The sequence below is a fragment of the Mustelus asterias genome, chromosome 7 (assembly GCF_964213995.1).
Source record: "Mustelus asterias chromosome 7, sMusAst1.hap1.1, whole genome shotgun sequence".
NCBI classification, from domain to species: domain Eukaryota; kingdom Metazoa; phylum Chordata; class Chondrichthyes; order Carcharhiniformes; family Triakidae; genus Mustelus; species Mustelus asterias.
Genome location: NC_135807.1, coordinates 33,137,246 through 33,157,787, shown reverse-complemented (window position 1 = coordinate 33,157,787; position 20,542 = coordinate 33,137,246). Strand labels below are relative to the sequence as shown.

At 42.4% G+C, this 20,542-nt stretch overlaps 1 protein-coding gene across 1 annotated transcript in view; it reads left to right on the top strand.

Moving 5' to 3' along the window:
- The window catches only part of zc3h3 (zinc finger CCCH-type containing 3), a 248,604-nt gene extending 228,791 nt beyond the window's left edge, over window positions 1–19,813 (top strand). The window contains exon 12 of the mRNA XM_078215840.1: window positions 17,327–19,813. Within this exon, the coding sequence (XP_078071966.1) occupies window positions 17,327–17,358 (32 nt within the window). The 3' untranslated portion in view covers window positions 17,359–19,813. The remainder of the gene's footprint in view (window positions 1–17,326) is intronic.
- Window positions 19,814–20,542: the final 729 nt, after the last annotated feature.

The window sequence follows — 20,542 nt, the reverse complement described above, 5'->3', positions numbered from 1 at the left end:
AATAAGTAAGGTTTTACAACAATATGGCCGCTTCTTGGTCATTTTTATTGGTACCAAATTTTTATTTCCAGATTTTTTTCTTAAAACTTTAAATTCCCAAGCTGCCACGGTGCTCTTAAACTCACTTTCTCAAACTTATTAGTTCATTCTTCTGGATTTTTAATCTATTAATTTAACCATTTCCATACTACATTCAAGAGGCTAATGATAATACCAAAGCCCTGGTGGTATCATGGACCTCATTCTGCAAGTCTTGCCCTTGGTTGCATCACTGGGGTAAGTAACATTAGGTATGGCAAGTAGCCTTGATCTCCTGACAACTATTGATAATTTTTTTCCCTTGAACTAATGATAGCAGTGTTAATTGACGTAAAATGAGTGCACCTACTCTTTCTTAAAGTGAGATAAATTTGGAAGTTGTATGGCATTTAATGTAACTTTGTCAATCTCTCCCTTATTTTCATGTTTTTTTAAGCCTGTGATGGATCTCTTCGGTCACTGCCAGGGCATTCTATCATTTTAACCTGTGTTCACTTAAGGATTCCAATTTTTTGTCCAGTTTTCTGTTTCATTCGGCCTTACATATCTGCTTGTTTGTGTTATACTATTCTTCTTGCCACATCAGTTCAAGCTATAGTGACAATCAGTCCAATGTGCAACGTTCAGTATAACGTCGCATTATTATGCGAAGGTTACAAGCTTTCAATACTTGATAGATTCCTTTTTTCAAGCATAATGGAAATTTACTGGTTGAAAACTTTATGCAGACTAAATGCAGAAAGATACAAGCTAGCTTGAGTGCTTTCCAGCACCTGGTATGTGTAAAGAATGCTTCAATTTGATTTTCCAAGTCACTATCTATTTGTCAGAGATTGGTGGATAAACATGAGTTCCTTCAGAGAAAACATTGATAACAAGTCGTGATGCTAACCCTGCTGAGCTCTTGACTTCAAAGGAAGGAAAAGAGCAATTTTTCACATAAATGCCCCCTTATTGTTACTTTCCCTATCTTCAATTTTAGTTTTTAAGAATAAGTACAAATGTTTACTCAAGAATTGATCCCTCACTGTCAGTAAAGAACCATTTTTAGTGGTAAGGTCTGCTATGGAAAAGTAAAGCTTTTATCCATTCAAATCTGCTTTTTGATTGATACATCTGGGGCTTTATGTAACATTTGAATAGCTTTGGCAGATCTCTGTTGTAAACACGATTCCTCATGAATTACATTCTGTTAAATATATATTTGTAAAACTTCCAGGCCACGGTAAAGGAATATTTATATATAATGTGTTGTTCCCCATAACATACATTTGCCTTTAATTTGCTTTTGAGGTAGAAATGGGAACGACAGGAAAGTTCTGGTGGGGGCGGGGGGAGGGGGATAAAAACAACTAATTCCCAGACGCCTGATATTTTTTTCAATGTTGTAAAATGCCTAGCAGAAAATAAAGCAGGGACTAGGGAAGGCCCAAGAATTCCTTGTTTAAGCCTGGAGGGAGTACTCCCACTCTTTGCAATCCAGAAGAGATTCTGAGGAAAGTAATTTTTATAAACTTACCTTGCCCTCTTCTGGCTAGTCAGCACTTCCCTCTGTGGTTCTGCTGCCAAGCTGCAGATGGTGCAGTAATCCCCCTGCCTTGAAGTAAAGATTATGTGACAGCACTGATGACGATAAAGATTAAGTAGGTCCCTGCCTGACTTTAGCCAGGGCCTCATCAATACCATGAGTTGATGTCATAAAAGCTACGGTGGATTGCAACTGGAATCTTCAAATTTTAACCCCTCCACTTCTCGTTGGAAAAGCCGGATTAAAATCCCAGCCCTAGTCTTCCCCATCGCTGGTATTATGGTTGGAACACGTTCATGAGATTACAAACGTGCCTTTTGCTGAGGCTTCTCAAACAAGGCAGCATATCTGGACAGAAGTGCTGAACGGAAGTGTTGTAAAACCATAGTGGATCTAATGCCTAGCATTCTTGATACCACATGCCTTTAGCATCTAGCTCAAGCTTGCCCAGCCGGATTGTAGCCCATGTCCCTTCTGGACTTGGCCCGCCTAACGTTGCTGGACCTGCAATAGAGTCTTGTGAATGGACTTAGATTTGAAAAATGCTAGTTGCTGCTCATTAAATCACAGATTTGGTCCTTCCTGCATTTTCTGTAGTGAGCCCATCAGCAGCAAATACAGGGGGAAAACTGAAACTGAGAGTAAACTCATACTCTAATGGTCATCTTTATATATTACTCATTTTTTAAAATTATCTATTTATTGCTTTGACATTGCTTTTTCTTTGCTCAAGTTGTTTCTTTTTATATCTCAGCTTTTTTTTAAACTCAAGGTTAATGTTGTGCCAAACTTTATGAAATTTTTTTTCTTCCTGCTGGCAGGATCTTCCGGTCTGACCGGCTACGCCCCGGCAGTGGAAGGGCATGTAAACCCCATAGACATGAGTGAGGCTGGAAGATCCCACCACCAACCAATGGTGGGCCGCCTCTGCTGCTGGAAATTTTTATGCTGTGAGGGTGCTGGAAAATCCTGCCCTATCTTTCTGAAATTTGCTTATTTGCCCCTTGAGTGAGAAAAAAATTGAAATGTGGCTCCCCCACCTGAAAAGGTTGAATAAACGAAAACTAGTTTCACGAGCAAATGTGTTGATAATAGCAGCTTTGACTTTTTAATTCATGGCACCTTCTAATGAAACACTCTGCAGAATGGAGCAAAGGTTGCAGCTGGTGTTTGGGGGCTGAATTTCTATGGCCGGACTAATCTTTAGCCCAAGTTTTTTTTTGTACTTTTCCAATTCAATCAAATCAAGTCCAATTCAGAGTCTCAACAAGTTGAGACATTTCCGATCCAGGCTGACAAGACAGGGCATGCAATCCTCTACCCTGTCTTGGGCCTGATCTACATGAGACAAGCTGATTGGAGGAGGTGGAGAATTCCTCCTCCAAGGTTTGAACTCATTTGCATCTTAGCCAAAAGGCCGAGATACCGCTTTTAAAAATTGCTTCATATGAAACATATGAAGCTCATAATGTGACCCAATGACCACTACCAAGTGCAGCATCAGCAGACTACACTTGATCTTAGCCAAAAGGCCCAAATGTTGGGAGAAGAATGTGATAGATCTAGGATATGTCCCATTCAGAGGAAGCCAGGAAATGTGGGAATGGGAGATGGGCATACACCTCAAGGATGCATGACTCAGCTTCAAAGGGAAATTCTGCTCAGCACGTCTCTTGTTAGATGTGACAAAGCCTACAACTAAGCTAAAAAGATAGACATACTGAAAAAGTCAGCAGTCCTCAAAAGTGACCCAGTTCGAATGGGATGCCTCGTAGATTACTGAGAGAAGGAAGGAAATTATGGAAGCTGTGTGACAACCGTCCAATCATAGAATGGGTACCAAAAGAGAATACAGTAAGACGTCTCACAACACCAGGTTAAAGTCCAACCGGTTTATTTGGTAGCAAAAGCCACTAGCTTTCGGAGCTCTGCCCCTTCGTCAGGTGAGTGGGAGTTCTATTCACAAACAGGGCATATAAAGACACAAACTCAATTTACAAAATAATGGTTGGAATGCAAGTCTTTACAGGTAATCAAGTCTTAAAGGTACAGACAATGTGAGTGGAGAGAGCATTTGCTCTCTGCTCAGCGACTCTGCGTTGTCGTGTGTCATGAAGGCTGCCTTGGAGAACGCTTAGCCGAAGATCAGAGGCCGAATGCCCGTGACCACTGAAGTGTTCCCCAACAGGAAGAGAACACTCTTGCCTGGTGATTGTCGAGCGGTGTTCATTCATTCGTTGTCATAGCGTCTGCATGGTCTCCCCAGTGTACCATGCCTCGGGACATCCTTTCCTGCAGCGTATCAGGTAGACAACGTTGGCCGAGTTGCAAGAGTATGTACCGTGTACCTGGTGGATGATCTCACGTGAGATGATGGCATCCGTGTTGATGATCCGGCATGTCTTGGAGGTTGCTGTGGCAGGGTTGTGTGGTGTCATGGTCACTGTTCTCCTGAAGGCTGGGTAGTTTGCTGCGGACAATGGTCTGTTTGAGGTTGTGCGGTTATTTGAAGGCAAGAAGTGAGGGCGTGGGAATGGCCTTGGCGAGATGTTCGTCTTCATCAGTGACATGTTGAAGGCTCCAGAGCCTTCACGGCCTTCACGACACACGACAACGCAGAGTCGCTGAGCAGAGACTGATAGCCAAGTTCTGCACACATGAGGACGGCCTCAACCGGGATCTTGGGTTCATGTCACACTATCTGTAATCCCCACGACTTGCCTGAGCTTGCAAAATCTCACTAACTGTCCTGTCTGGAGACAATACACATCTCTTTAACCTGTGCTTAACGCTCTCTCCACTCACATTGTTGTACCTTTAAGACTTGATTACCTGTAAAGACTTGCATTCCAACCATTATTTTGTAAATTGAGTTTGTGTCTTTATATTCCCTGTTTGTGAACAGAACTCCCACTCACCTGACGAAGGGGCAGCGCTCCGAAAGCTAGTGGCTTTTGCTACCAAATAAACCTGTTGGACTTTAACCTGGTGTTGTGAGACTTCTTACTGTGTTTACCCCAGTCCAACACCGGCATCTCCACATCATACCAAAAGAGAAAACACTGGAAAATCTTAGCAGGTCTGGTAGCATCTGTAAGGAGAGAAAAGATCTGATGTTTTGAGCCCAGATGACTCTTTGTCAAAGCTAAAAGACATAGAAAGTAGGAGATATTTGTACTGCAGGGTGAGGGAATGAAAGATGAATCATAGCTATAGAAGCCAGGGGAAAAGACTGCTAATGGCTGTCCACAGAGAGAATAACGGATGTGAATGGCAAAACGGCAGAGAAGCTGTAAGCTGTGACAGATGAAGATATTTGTGGAGGGGTTGGGGGGTGGGGTGGTGGTGGTGGAATGGGACAGAGGTAGAATGTAGAAAAGGGTTAGCGGGGGGGAGAAAAGGTGAGTGAAGGGGAAGGAAAGAGTGGGGGGAGGGCGGGGGAAGAAAAATGGAGAAAGATCATAAAGAAATAAAGAGTAGAGAACAGTAAAAAATTAAATAAAATAGAATGAAAACAAAGGGAGCCGAGGTGGGGTGGAGCAAATCATCTGAAGTTGTTGAATTCTACGTAGAGACCGTAAGGCTGTAAAGTGCCTAGCCAGAAGATGAGATTCCTCCAGTTTTCATTGAGCTTCACTGGAACATTGTAGCTGGCCAAGAACAGACATGTGGGCATGTCAGCACAGATGAAGGCCATTTGGCCCATATTGGCTTGCTACAAGCAATTTAGCTAGTCCCCATTCCTGCCCTTTCCCCAAATCTCTTTAATTTGATTCCCTTCAGGTGCTTACCTAATTTTCTTTTGAAAGCAACAATTGAATCTGCCTCCCCCACTGTGTACTCCAGTTCATAATCACTCAATCTGTAATAAAGATTTGCCTCATGTCACTTCTGATTCTTTTGCCAGTTACGTTAAATTGGTGTCCTCTTGTTCTTGACCCTTACTCCAGTGGGAACAGCTCCCCCCACCCCACTATCAAATCTCCTCTTAAACTTCTTTTCTCTAAGGAGACTTAGTCCCAGCTTCGCCAGTATGTAACTGAGTTCCTTCATCCAACAAAGAACAAGAACAAAGAAAATTACAGCACAGGAACAGGCTTTTTGGTCCTCCAAGCCTGCACCGACCATGCTGCTCGACTTAACTAAAACCCCCTACCCTTCCAGGGACCATATCCTTCTATTCCCACCCTATTCATGTATTTGTCAAGACACCCCTTAAAAGTCACTACCGTATTCGCTTCCACTACCTCCCCCAGCAACGAGTTCTAGGCACCCACTACTCTGTGTGAAAAATCTGCCTCGTACATCTCCTTAAACCTTGCTCCTCGCACCTTAAACCTGTGCCCCCTAGTAATTGACTCTTCCACCCTGGGAAAAAGCTTTTGACTATCCACTCTGTCCATGCCTCTCATAATCTTGTAGACTTCTATCAGGTCACCCTCAACCTCTGTCGTTCCAGTGAGAACAAACCAAGTTTCTCCGACCTCTCCTAATAGCTAATGCCCTCCATACCAGGCAACATCCTGGTAAATCTTTTCTGTACCCTCTCCAAAGCCTCCAGATCCTTCTGGTGGTGTGATGACCAGAATTGAACACTATATTCCAGGTGCGGCCTAACTAAGGTTCTATAAAGCTGCAACATGACTTGCCAATTTTTAAACTCAATGCCCTGGCCGATGAAGGCAAGCATGCCGTATGCCTTATTGACTGCCTTCTCCACCTGCATTGCCACTTTCAGTGACCTGTGTAGCTGTACACCCAGATCCCTTTGGCTATCAATACTCCGAAGGGTTCTGCCATTTACTGTATATTTCCTATCTGTATTAGACCTTCCACATTACCTCACATTTGTCCGGATTTAACTCCATCTGCCATCTCTCCGCCCATGTCTCCAACCGATCTATATTCTGTTGTATCCTCTGATGGTCCTCATCGCTATCCGCAAATCCACCAACCTTTGTGTCGTCCGCAGACTTACTAATCAAACCAGTTACATTTTCCTCCAAATCATTTATATATTACAAACAGCAAAGGTCCCAGCACTGATCCCTGAGGAACACCACTTGTCACAGCCCTCCATTCAGAAACGCACCCTTCCACTGCTACCCTCTGTCTTCTTTGACTGAGCCAGTTTTGTGTCCAATGGACCCCTGGAACCATTCTCATGTATCTTTATCCTTTCTACACTGTTGTGAAGTGAAAGCTGAATAAATATACCCTGATTAACCTTGATCAGTTTGTCGTAACCCTTTTTAACTCAGATGTGTTAAGCGATGAGATAGACAAAGGGGACAAGAGTCAGGGCAAAATCCAACACCACTTTATTGAACACTTTAATCAAGGAAAAACAATATTTATCAGACTCTGCTATTGTACTTTAATTAAACTCTATCAAACTCTTATCGGTCTCTTCACAGGACTCGAGTAAACAGTCTTAAATCTGCACTAGCTATCTACTTCTGACACACGCTTCCGAGGATTCGCTACACCCTATCCCAAGGTCCCTATCACTATATTTGAATTGTTTGTCTGAAAACGCAGGTAATACCCGTTCAATAAAGCTGGGACAGGCTGTTCCTCAGGCTTTGAATGTTGGCTGATGTTTCAGGGTCTGCAGTCGTCGAATTGGGCTTCCCCACTTGTCTAGGGCTGATTCTGGACCCCTCACTGCAGAATCTCCTGGGTCTGGTCAGTCTGATGATGCTGCAAGGTACAAGGAGCTGGTAATGCTGCTGCTCAGCTATCAGTTGAAGGTGCTCTCTGAAGATGCGTTGAAGAAGTTGCAAAAGGCAGAGAGAGCTGGAGCTCCAGGTTGCCCCTTTTTATCCCCTGCTTCTTGCCATTCTCGAAGATTACGTGGCTCATATCCAATGCTATCATCAGTTGGGAGCAGGAAGATCCAATGAGGTGGCTACTTACCATATTTGGAGGTCGCAAAACATTGTTTTGAACTTTCAACTGCTGTCCTTGTTACACTATGCCTCTCTGGCCTCCGACTGAGCTGGGTGCCACCAAAGTCTGCATAGCATTATTTTAACAAAGCAGGTTCACTGGAGGTGTAAACAACTGTTTGTTCTGAAATGATGTGGCCAGGCAGTTCCAGGACAGGAAGTTGATTGTCCAAGCTCTAGTTGCATGAAAACTGTCCATTCCAACTCTGCAGTTTGCAAATTGCAAAATCTGCCGAGATTTAAACTTGGCTTCCACATTTTGAGTTCTTGTCCATGCTCATGAAAAATATCAATATTTCTGTAACAATCCTGGAGGTGATGGGTCACCTGACCACAATACCCTTTCTCATTCCTTCACATCCTTCCTAAAGTGCAATGCACAGACTTGGATACAATTCTCCAAACAATGTTTTATAAAGGTGGTTCATAACTACCTTATTTTTGTACTCCGTGCCTCTGTTCATAAAGCCATAAATCCCATATGCATGTTTAGCTTTCTCTTAAACTGCTCTGCTGCCTTCAATGATTTGTGCATGTATTGTCCCCAGCTATCATTATGTGTAATTGGCTGAGAACACAGACAATCATTACTCTTGTTGAAATGGGGGAAACATTGCTTGATTGACGGCTCAGGCTGTCTGATCTCTGCAGTCAGTGTCACAATATTTATTTACACAAGGTTAAATGGTTTCAAGGGCTTGTGGTTTTTGTTATTGATGCTTTAAAGGATGTGGATGATTGCCTTTTATTGCCTTCTAGTGGAAAGACTTTATAACAAAGTAGAAAGTTACAAATTAATTACTTGTTTAATTTTTTTTATATATCCGACTGTCAATATAGGATTTATTGGTTCTATGCAGTGTATAGTACGTTAGTGGGCATGGAAGTGCCAAAGCTTAGCTTAGGGAGCATGAGGAGCCATAGTGGGTGGGTGGAAGTGTAGAGTTTGAGATTGGGGATATGAGGTGCCATAGAGAGTAGGTAGAAGAACATAGCTTGACATAGGAACATATGGGTTATGGGAGGTGTATGGGAGGGAATGATCTGGTATTGGGTGCATGAGAAGGACCTTTTGAACTTATCTTTTAAAAGGTTTCCTCATGACTCCTTTTAAGGGCCATAAACCACGACTCTTTAAAAACCTGGCCTGACTCCATAAAAAATTGTAAAGGAGTAGGACATTTTTATGCATCTCAATGGAGCCGGCCAGGTCGGTAGTGCTGGATGCAATCTTTTGACAGGAACAAGCTTGCACCCTTTAAAGGTACTCCCAAAAATCAGTCAGCCCAGGAGTAGGGTCAGGAATCCAAGAATCGATTTTTAAAGGGCTCCCAAGACATTCCATGTCCGTATTCCCATGTGCCTATTTGCGCCTGCAGACCACCAGCCTCCTTCGTTATGAGGAGGGTTGCAAATGTGACAGCCCTGCTCAAATGAGATCAACCTGGCAACTACAGACCTAATCTTCGCAGTGGGGAAACTTAAAGGCAATCCAGGACAAAATTAATTCGTATTTGAAAAAGTTTATGCGCGAATAAGTGCACGTGGAGTTATTCAAGGCAAATTGGGTTTAACATAATCATTGATTAAGTACCAAGAGAATTAATGGCATTAGTACAGTCCATGTCATTCGGATGAACTTTCAAAAGTAATTTGACAAAATGCTACATAATAGACATGGAATTAAAGGGACATTGGCAGCACGCATACAGGGTTGGGTAAGGAACAGCGGGGGAAGAGTGGTGGTGAATGCTCGTTTTCAGACTGGAGGGAGGCATGCAGTGCTGTTCCCAAGCGTCTGTACCAGGAACATTAGTCTTTTTGATCAATGTTATTGAGTTGGAGTTGGTGTAATTAGCATGGCTTCAAAGTTTGCAGGTGATACAAAACTCAAAAATTATAAACAATGTGGAGAATAGTAACAAACTTCACAATACATACAAGCGGTTGAAATTGCAGGTACAAATTAACTCCGAGGGCAGGATTTCATGAGTATCAGGTTTTTCCACCCTGCCGCTGACAAAGTCACACATAAAACTTGCCCATGCTCCAGAAGGATGCCTCGTAGCCACTTAACGCTCTGAGGTTTGAGTTGGGCCCTCCAGTCCTGCGTGTGGAGGAAGTCCTACCTCCAAGGGCGATGGCCAGTCTGATTAATTGGCAACTCTGTGGTCCCAGCAGCATGCACAACAGGTTAGTTAATCAAGATTTACCTTGGAATATCCATGCTGACTTTCATTTACTGGCCCATAATTTTCTAATTTTTGTCCTGGATTCACTAGTTTGGTCTCGGCAAGACCAAGATAAGACCTCGAGCAGAGGGACTTAAAACAGGCTGAACAGGCTGGTGGAGGTTGGACAAGCGGTGGACAGACTTTTAGGAAGGGGTAGAGGGTACGTTTGACCTATGATCGGAAAGAGTGCCTCCAAGGAAGCACCCAACTCCCCCTCTCCTATTGGATCCCAAGAAGGCATATGGGCCAGGCTTCCTGCCCAGCACCAATTTCGTTCTGCTGGCTGAAAAAATACAACTGGATGTAAAATGGTTCTTAAGTGGCGACTAAATTGGCCACCTAAGATTCTCAATTGGCACAAGGGTGGGCAGGCAATCCAAGGCCTCACCCGCAACACATTAAATCATAGCCAAGGAATGGGTGGGAGGGTAGGAGACAGCAAAGGCATACACAGAATTTTGTAAGCCGCTACCTACGAAGTCCCTACATCTGTGTAACAGATTTCTAATATTGCTTAATGGAAGTGCAGGGAATTGCAAACACAGAATTATGGCACTTCAATGCTATGCTGAGCTAGCTGATAGCACTCAGAGTCCATGTAAGGAAATTCCAACCGTGTGTCAAATTAAATGTTTTTAATGGTAATTGCTATTGGTGCTGATTTCCTTCCAATTACTCTGGAGTGCGGTGTTTTATATGTAGTGCTTTTTTAGGTTCTCAATTTTCTCCCTGAAGCTACTGAATTATGCTGGAGCATAGTTCAACTGGCAGCAACTGCATTCTCATCGAAGTGTCACTAATGGTTCTGGGCTAGCACCGTCGCCTGTGATTCAGAAGCTTGTGGGCTCAAATCCCATTCCAGAGATATAGTCTGACATCTCAGCGCAGCACCAAAGGAGTGTGGCCTGTTAGAGCTGCTGTCTTTGATGAGAAGCTAAACCGAGAATCCACTGCCTCATGGTGGATGTAAAGGAACCCATGGCATTATTAGTACAGAGGGGCATTCTCTCAATTCCCTGGCTAATATTTATTCCTCAGCTAACATCATTAAAGCACCTTGTTTATTTTGTTACTGTTAATAGATACTTGCTGTGTAAATTGGCTGCATGTTTGGTAATTGACAACAATGATTAGTAGACTGCAAAGTATATTGGGATGTTCTACTATCATGGAAGATGGTGCATGAATGTAAGCCTGTCTTTTATCCTTCAGTAGTGAGTGACAGGTGAGGAAAATATAACAGCCATAACTCAAATGTCATCTTCTCCCAAACACCCAGTGTGGTGGCACAGTGGTTAGTACTGCTGCCTCACAGGGACCCGGGTTCAATTCAGGCCTTTGGTGACTGTGTGGAGTTTGCACATTCTCTCCCTGTCTGCATGGGTTTGCTCCGGGTGCTCCAGTTTCCTCCCACAGTGCAAAGATGTACAGGTTTGGTGGATTGAACAATCTAAATTTCCCCTTAGTATCCCAAGATGTGTAGGTTGGATGGATTGGTCATGGTAAATGTGTGGGGTTACGACAGTAGGGCAGGGGAGAGGGTCTGGGAAGATACTCCATCAGAGAGGCGGGTGCAGACCCGATGGGCCGAATGGCCTCTTCTGCACTGTAGGGATTTTATGATCCTGGTTGATATTCTTACACACTTGCTTCTCTCATAAGCTTTTACTGCAAAGCTGCTCTACCATGACAGACAATAGACAGCTAAGCACATTTCCTGTGATCTGTTATACTGCTGCCTAACAGCACTAGGGACCCAGGTTTGATTCCCGGCTGGGGTCACTGTCTGTGCAGAGTCTGCAGGTTCTCTCTGTGTCTGCGTGGGTTTCCTCCGGATGCTCCAGTTTCCTCCCACAGTCCAAAAGACATTCTGATGAGGTGCAATAGCCATGCTAAATTCTCCCTCAGTGTACCCGAACAGACGCTGGTATGTGGCGACTAGGGGATTTTCACAGTAACTTCATTGTAGTGTCAATGTAAGCCTACTTGTGACTAATAAATCTAACTATGTTTCTCACCAATTGATGCATCTGCCAATACTGCTATTGGGGTGTTTAGATTCAGAGCAGGGGGAATTAAGAACAAGAGGAAAAGACGGTAAAAAGAATAAGGAAAGTGATAGGTGAAATCAAGGGCCAGAGTCAGATAAGGTCAGAGTAAAAAAAATAGTAGGAAAGGGAAAAGAAACATTAAAAGTGCCCACCTTAAGGTTTTGTATCTGAATGCTCAGAACATTCGAAACAAAATGGATGAATTAGTTGCAGAGGTAGATGTAAAGAAGTATAGTTAAGTATATAAAGGATATAGTTGGCATTATGCAGATGTGGCTTCAAGGTGAGGAAGGATGGGAACAAAACATTGAGTGCTGTTCAGTGTTTAGGAAAGACAGACAGAAATGGTATGGTGGCCTTCATAGTGAGAGGATTTGAGTATAGGGATAGGGATGTTTTGCTGCAATTTATAGGGCGTTGGTGAGGCCACACCTGGAGTATTGGTGTCCTTATCTGAGGAAGGATGTTCTTGCTATAGAGGGAGTACAGCGAAGGTTTACCAGGCTGATTCCTGGGATGGCAGGTCTGTCATATGAGGAGAGACTATGTTGATTAGGATTATATTCACTGGAGTTTAGAAGAGTGAGAAGGAATCTCATAGAAACTTAAAATTCTAACAGGGTTAGACAGGGTAGATTCAGAAAGAATGTTCCCAATGGTGGGGGAGTCCAGAATTAGGGGTCATAGTTTGAGGATAAGGGGTAAACCTTTTAGCAATGAGGTGAGAAGAAATTTCTTCACCCAGAGGGCGATGAATGTGTGGAATTCATTACCACAGAATGTAGTTGAGGCTGAAATGTTGTCTGATTTCAAGAAGAAATTAGATATAGCTCTTGGGGCTAAAGGGATCAAGGGATATGGAAGGAAGAGGAGGATCAGGATATTGAATTCGATTATCAGCCATGATCAAGATGAATGTCGTAGCAAGCTCGAAGGGCCAAATTTCCTATTCCTGCTTCTAGTTTCTATGATTCTAGGCAGTCTTCGGCCTGAATCTTTGCTCCAGGTATACAGAGTCAGGAAACTCTCTGAATCTGGAGACAGGACTTGGGAAAACTGCTCTGAACAACCAGATCGTTCCAGGGTGCAGGTGCTAACTGGAGTGGAGCCTGCCACCTTGAAAACAGTGTAGAGGTCAACTGTTTAAATGGTACACATCAGTGCTCTGGGACTTTGTCACAGTAACAATAGTACAACAAAAACAATGCTCTAGCCATCACCCCTCACCCCCCCCCTCGTCCTCCTCACTCCTCATGTCCCATACATTTCAACCTATGATGTCTCACTCAGCCCTATGGCTCTTTATAGCCCCTATGCCAACTCATAGCAACACAGGCTTATGTCAGTCATCAAGCATCAATTGAATTTTCAAGCACCATTTTTTTCAACTGCAGGTTGACTTTTTTTTCCAACATTCAAAGGGCAGATGATTTAAAGAACTTGACAGTTCCACAGATCTTATCCACTTTTTATACACAAGTCATGTCCACTGTCCACAATACCAAAATGATACCTGACATCTCCCAAAAAAGGTACCTGACCTCTTCTGAAAGGGCATCTTCCTTCTCCAAAAGATTCCTGTAGGAATTTGTAAAGCCCACAAGTAGTGTTCCAGAAACCCACTGCTTCTCTTTGAAGGCAGCTGCACATTTATGTGTCCTACCACCTCCGTGATTCAGAAATGTGTGAAATACGTTCTGCCACCCTGCCATCATCTCCTCCATCCCAAGCTGAAACCGTGGGTGCTGGGTTTGGCCAAGGCACAGAGCCCTTCCAACTTGCAAATATTCCAGCCCTAGTGTCCTAAACCTTAACAGGAGTGGCCCCAGTTTCCTTCTAGTGGGAAACTGTGAACTCAAATGGGCTGCCTTTGTTGAAGCATGCCATCCTATCGCCACCCCAACTCTTATTAACTTGATGTAGACTTGTAGTGACGCAATCTTAGACTCATTTATAGCACTGAAGGAAACTGCTTGGCAAGCAACTTGACCTTGTCCTCACCAGTTTATCTTCCACAGATACAACTGTTCTTTGACAGAATTGCAAGGAGCGACGACTGCAAGTCCTTTTGGAGATGAAGTCCATCAAGGACACCCTCCATCATGTGTGGCACTAGCAGTCTGCTAAATGGGATAGATTCAGAACAGATCCAGCTGACTAAAACCGGGCATCCAAGGCGCTGTGAGCAATCAGCAGCAGAATTGTACTCAGCCGCAATCTGTGACCTCATGGCTCAGCATGTCCCTCACACTGACTTTACCAGCAAACCAGGGACCAGCTCTATTCAATGAGTTTAGGGGAGGATCCCAGGAGCACCTTCAGACATACCCAAAGTGAAATGCCATCCTCGTGGAACTGCAATACACGACTACATGCATGCTAAACAGCAGCATCAGCATGTTGTAGACAGGGTGAAGCAGTCCCATAACTATTGAATCGCTCTGCAATCCTCCCACATCCAGTCATAGGTGTTGATGGACAATTAAACTGAAGAGGAGGCTCTGAAAATATCTTGTCCTCAATGATGGGAAACCCAGCATGTTGAAAAAAGGACCAAGCTGAAGCACTTGCAACCATCTTCAGCCAGAAGTGCTAAGTGGATGATCCATCTCTGTCTCCATCAGAGGCCCCCACCAACATAGATGCCAATCTTTGTTCAATTTGATTCACTACATGTGATATCAAGAAACGGCTGATGGCACTTGATACAGCATAAGCGGTATCCCGGCAGCACGACTGAAGAATTGTACTCTGGAACTAGCATGCCCTTCGACAAGATATTCCTATGCAGCAGGACAAATCCAATCCAATCAATTACCACCCCATTAGTTTGCTCTCAATCATCAGCAAAGTGAAAGGGAAAGTCTGCATAGCATATATAACACAGAAACATGGCTTTCAGCCCAACCAGTCCAAGACAGAATTTATAGTAAACTCAAACCTCCTCTTTCCTTATCCAAGTTTATCATTGTAATCCTCTATTCCTTTCTCCCCGATATGGTTGACTTCTAGGATTGCTTTAAACACATCTATGCTATTCACTTCAGCTGCTCCTTCCACATTGTCACCATTCTTTGGGTAAAGAGTTTTCTTCTCTATTCCCAATTGGATTTCTTGGTGACTATATGATGGCCTCTGGTTGTGCTTTTCCCTATAAGGGAAAAATAGTATCCGCTCTATTGAAACCTTTCATAATTTTATAGTCCTCCTGTTAGGTCACACCCTCAGTCTTTTTTTCAAGAGAAGAGACCCGGCCTGTCAATTATTTCCTCATACATATACCTGCACTTTTCTGGTATCATCATTGTAATTCTGCACCCTCTCTGGTTCCTCTATATGCTTTTTATAATGTGACTGGAACTTTCCTACTTTACAGTTTTATCCCTGTAGAAATAAAACCTAGTGCTTTGCTTAATTTTTGGCTTTGCTAACCTATGGTGCAATCTTTAGTGATTGTACGATCGGTACTGTGAGATGTCTTTGTTCCTCCATGCTTGCATCTCCCAAGTAACAAGTGACTTCCCTATTCTTACACCAAAATGTACCATCTCACATTTATCTGTATTGGACTTCAGTTGCCAATTGTTTGCCTGTTCTGCAAGCTGTAATTTGTTGCAGCCCTCCTTCATTGATCCCCTCAATTTGGTGTCCTCCACAAATTTAGATGGCGGTTTTTATCCCAAAGTCCAAATTCTCGACACACATTGTGAACAGAATTGTGAAATCCATGGGAACAGGTGGGAACTCGCCATTAGTTAGAATCAAACCTAACACAAAGGAAAATGGTTGTAATCGTCAGAGGCCAATAATCTCTGTCCGAGGATATGACTGCAGGAGTTCCTCAGAGTACTGTCTTAGGCCTAACTATTTTCAGTTGCTTCATAAATGACCTTCCCTCCATCATAAAGTCCAAGTTGAGGATGTTTCTTCATGATTTCACAATGTTCAGCGGCATTTGCAACTCCTCAGGTTTTGAAAAAGATCAGGCCCTCAATCAGCAGGGTCTGGACAACATATAATCTTGGGCAGATAAATGATGATTGTCATGCAAATGCAAGGCAATAACCACCTCCAACAAGGGAGAACCTAACCATCTAGTCTTGACATTAAAAGCTATTACCATCACTGAGTTCCCCACCATCAATATTCTGTGAATTACCATTGACTTGAAATGTATCTGAACAAGCCATGTAAATACTGTGGCTACAAGAGCAATTGAAAGGTTGGGAATTCAATGGCAAGTAACTCACCTTCTGCCTCCCCAAAGCCATGTACAAGTCAGGAATTTGATGTACTCTCTGCTTTGCTTTGAGTGCAACTCCAACTACACACTAGAAGCTTGTCACCATCCAGAACAAAACAGCCACTTGATTGACACCATATTCACCATCTTAAGCATTCACTCTCTCCATTATTATAGATGTAGCGTGCCCTGTCTATGAGATGAACACAGTAAGAAGTTTAACAACATCAGGTTAAAGTCCAACAGGTTTATTTGGTAGCAAAAGCCACACAAGCTTTCGAAGCTCTAATTTGCTCTAGTTAGAGCTTCGAAAGCTTGTGTGGCTTTTGCTACCAAATAAACCTGTTGGACTTTAACCTGGTGTTGTTAAACTTCTTACTGTGTTTACCCCAGTCCAACGCCGGCATCTCCACATTATGAGATGAACTGCAGCAGTTGGCCACACCTCCTTCGACAGCACACACTCATACACCTTCAATAGTGAGCCCATCAGCAGCAAACATGGGAGAGAAACGTACTGTGATTGGAGGAGCAGTCCCCTGCAGAAAACTTCAAACTCACTGACCCTTCTTAGCGGCATTTCAACCATCAGGTCCCACAGTGGGGCTGTGGGTCAGACAAACCTGACCTAGAAGCACAAAGAGGGCAGATCGATGGGACCCCCACCACTTGAAAGTTTCCCTCAGATCACTCACCATCCTGCCTTGGAACTATATCATCACCTTTGCCAAATCAAAATCCTGAAAGTCCCTCCCTAACTGTATTGTGAGTGTACCTACACCACATGGACTGCAGTAGCTCAAGAAGGCGGTTCACCACTGCCTTTGTCAGGGAATTGGGAATGGGCAATAAATGCTGGTCTACCCAGCAACATCCACATTGAAAGAACAAATGAGAAAAAAAATTGTAGTTTAACTTTGAGGTTTGGTTGACATTGGGTGCAAAGGTCAGTTTCTATTGGAATCCAGCTGAACTAATTTTCGTATCACAACCATATATATATTAGGAATCAGTAGAAGTGAGCATATACTGAGAAATGGAATATCTCAACAAGGTGATTATTGAGTTAGAGGTTATATATTTTAAAATAAGAATTGGATCAATATATGGAAAGAGAAAGTATAAAATAATACTGGAAATGGGCAAGGAAGTGGAAATAGATTAGCTGAAACCACTTGAAGAGCTCGTTCTAACACAGATGTAATGAGCCAGATAGTTTCACTGTTTGCTATAACTCCTATAATTCTGTTGCTATTAATCACCTTTCTTTTCTCTTGCAGGGAAACCAATTCAGATCAAGCCCAGATTATGATCGACCTCTGTAGGCAAAAACTGTATCAACGTCAACCAAGAAGCTGGGAAACAGAAAGGGGACTTGCTTGAAACAGTTTATTTATCTTGAGTGAAACTGTTTGGATGACTAGCAGATGATACAATTCCTACAATTGTTTTGCACAAGCATTTTCTGTGTGTTTTTTTGCTGTCTTGTGCAAGGACCCAGATTGTGGGCCTGCAAGAAAACCTTCAGGAACATCACAATTACAAATGTAGCAGTGTTTACTTATCATCTCCACCTGCCATTCAAGGGGAATGAAAGTCATTGTATTTGAGCAACGATTCTGGTATGATTTGGCTGTTGAGTTTCCAAGCCTCTGGAGTATATTTCGGGTTTATTTATCTGTCCCACGACAATGGCGCAACATTTATAAATTATGGGGGTCTTTATAATGTTGTAGATTCTCCATTTTTAAAAAAAAACTCAGCTGCCTCCAGTTTTATTAAATATTGTGGAATTTTAATTCTTTGTTATTTTGTCTGTGGTGTACAGTACTGGGAACTTTGCCTTGCCTCAGTGTGCTTGATTGGTGGGTATGGTGGGAACTTTACTCCACATGTAACCCATAACGCACCTGACTTGGAAAATCTTGATGTTTACATTGAATAGAAAAGCGAAAAACTGTTCCATTCCCAGTAGTAGAATCCTGATGCCTAAATGGAAACTAAATTTGCCACACAAAAAAATTAAACTGAATCCAACTACCGTTGAATCTAGTTTGAAACTGTGAACTAGCTACCGTCAAGCTGTTTAGATACATTATTTCATCTCCTTGTGGAGTTTTTAATTATGGTAATGGTGATTGTTGATGAAGAGTGCATTTTGTTTGATATGTAGTGATGTCCACAAAGGTTATTAACAATTTTCAATCTTTGTAACCAGGATCTGTCAACAGTCTATATTTTAAGATTGTGCACTGCTTTCATATCCAATATACTAGAATGGACAATATTTCAAAATATTGATGCTTGATGCCATGGAGTAAGATTCTAGTTCAAGTCCCTGTCTGTTCAGCAACAATGTGCACAGTGGGATCTGTGACATGGCAGAGCAAAGAAGAATGGAACATTTGCAGGATTGTCTCAGCTAGGCAATCCCTAGTACCTTTGACAGCTGTTCACACCAAGTGTTTGCCAAGTCACTGCCAACATTGCTACCTGGCAACTTAGCTGCCATGTGTGAGGCCAGGTTGACGAAGAAGAAAACAGAAAAATAGAAAACAAGGGAAGCTTACCAAGTGTAATACCTCAAGGAGCAAAAATAGATTTGTTTTAAATGCATCACTCATGTCAGCTTTGTATGTGTGTGTTCAGATAGAAATAGGTCATTTTATCTATTAAGAGGAATAATTTACATTTAATATATTTTATTTTGCACTCTGCAAGAACTGCATGCTGAAGATGTCAATATTTAAGAAATTTCAGGACCTCCATGCAGAGTTCCTGATTGTGCCTTTACTGTCAAAAGCACCTTCTATATCATGGAGCCAATAAGTAAGCTGACTTTATTGGATAACAATATCAGTTCATTCAAGTGATTTTATGGTGTTCCAAGTATGTTACAAATGAGAGCAGTTTTCAATGGTGGAAGAAAGGGTAGTTGGGGAGTTTTTAAAAATTACATGCATGAAAAATGCATAGGAAATTAATGGAATCTGCACTTCTTAGCACCCATTCTGTACATACAGCCCTGCAGGCTCAGGCAGTTTAGCCAAATTATGGGGCCTGGGTTGATTTTAAGTTGCAAGCTGAGGTAGGCTTTGTGCAGTCTCCTAGATCTCCTGGAGTAAGCTGTGATGTGCTGTAAGCCCCAGGCCTCCATATAAGCTTGGTTGTATCCTTATTATTGTTTAGGGAAAAGGAACAGTTAGTTGGTGTGGAGAGTCAAAAATAGTGTAGTGACATTTCCATTGGCATCTCATAGAAATATGCATACAGGTTGTTTTGACAATTCATAATGTGAATACTCTTTGTTTTACATTGACTGCATATTGTTTCCTAGAGAATTCATTTCTGTTTAATACTTGTTAAATGTTATTTTTTCTTGTTTATAAATGAATTTTGGTGACAATTGAGCCTTTTTTTTTCAAAGATCAAACCCGCTTTCAAAGCCAACTGTTCGGTGGAGCTTCTGTAATTCTGCAGAGATGCATTTCTGAGCCAGACCGGGAATCCCAATGTATGCAGCTGGTTCACTCACTTGTATGGAATTCTAATGGATCAAACATTGGGTGCAAAAGTCAGTTTCTGTTAGTATCCAGCTGAACCAATTTTTGTATCACAACCATATAGATCAGGAATCAGTAGATGGAGAACATGTACTGAGGATTATTAAAAATGGAATATTTCAACAAGGTGATTATTGAGTTAGAGGTTATATATTTTAAAATAAGAATTGGATCAATATATGGAAAGATAAAGTATAAAATAATACTGGAAATGGGCATGGTCTGTATGGAGTTTGCACACTCTCCCCACGTCTGCATGGGTTTCCTCCAGGTGCTCCGGTTTCCTCCCACAATCCAAAGATGTGCAGATTAGGTGAATTGGCCATGCTAAGTTCTCCCTCAGTGTACGTTAATGAAACTTAAATTATTAACAAATGGAAGTTATAATGGAAGCAGAAGTATTTATCCAGTACATCCTCCGGCTGTCCCAAAGCACTTTACAATGAGTGAATTATTTTTGAAGTGTACTTCACCATCATTGTACAATCAAACACAATTTATATTCACATAGTAAATTAGATTAATGATGCGTTTATAAATTGATAGGACTGGTTAAAGGATAAATGTTGCCTTAACCAGGACCATTTCAAAATTGCCTAGTGCCACTTGTTCAACATTGTCTTTGTAGTGCTCTCTGGCACTACAGCAATGTTCTCCCATGGCTTATTCAAACCAATATATTAATAAAATAGAAGTGGTATTAAATCAAGGTCTCATTTACACTCTGAATTATAAACTAAAATTCCTTTGGTCCCCAGCAGTCAGGGCAGGCCTTAAATATACATGAATCGTTTCCTGTACAAGGCCCCCAGATGGGACTAAGACCACAAAGGAAGAGGGAGCCAGTTAGAGCAATCGACCCACGGGGCTAGTGGGTTGCTACCTAGTATTAGAGTCTAGAGGAATGAAAACAATGTTGGGAGTACCCAGTTG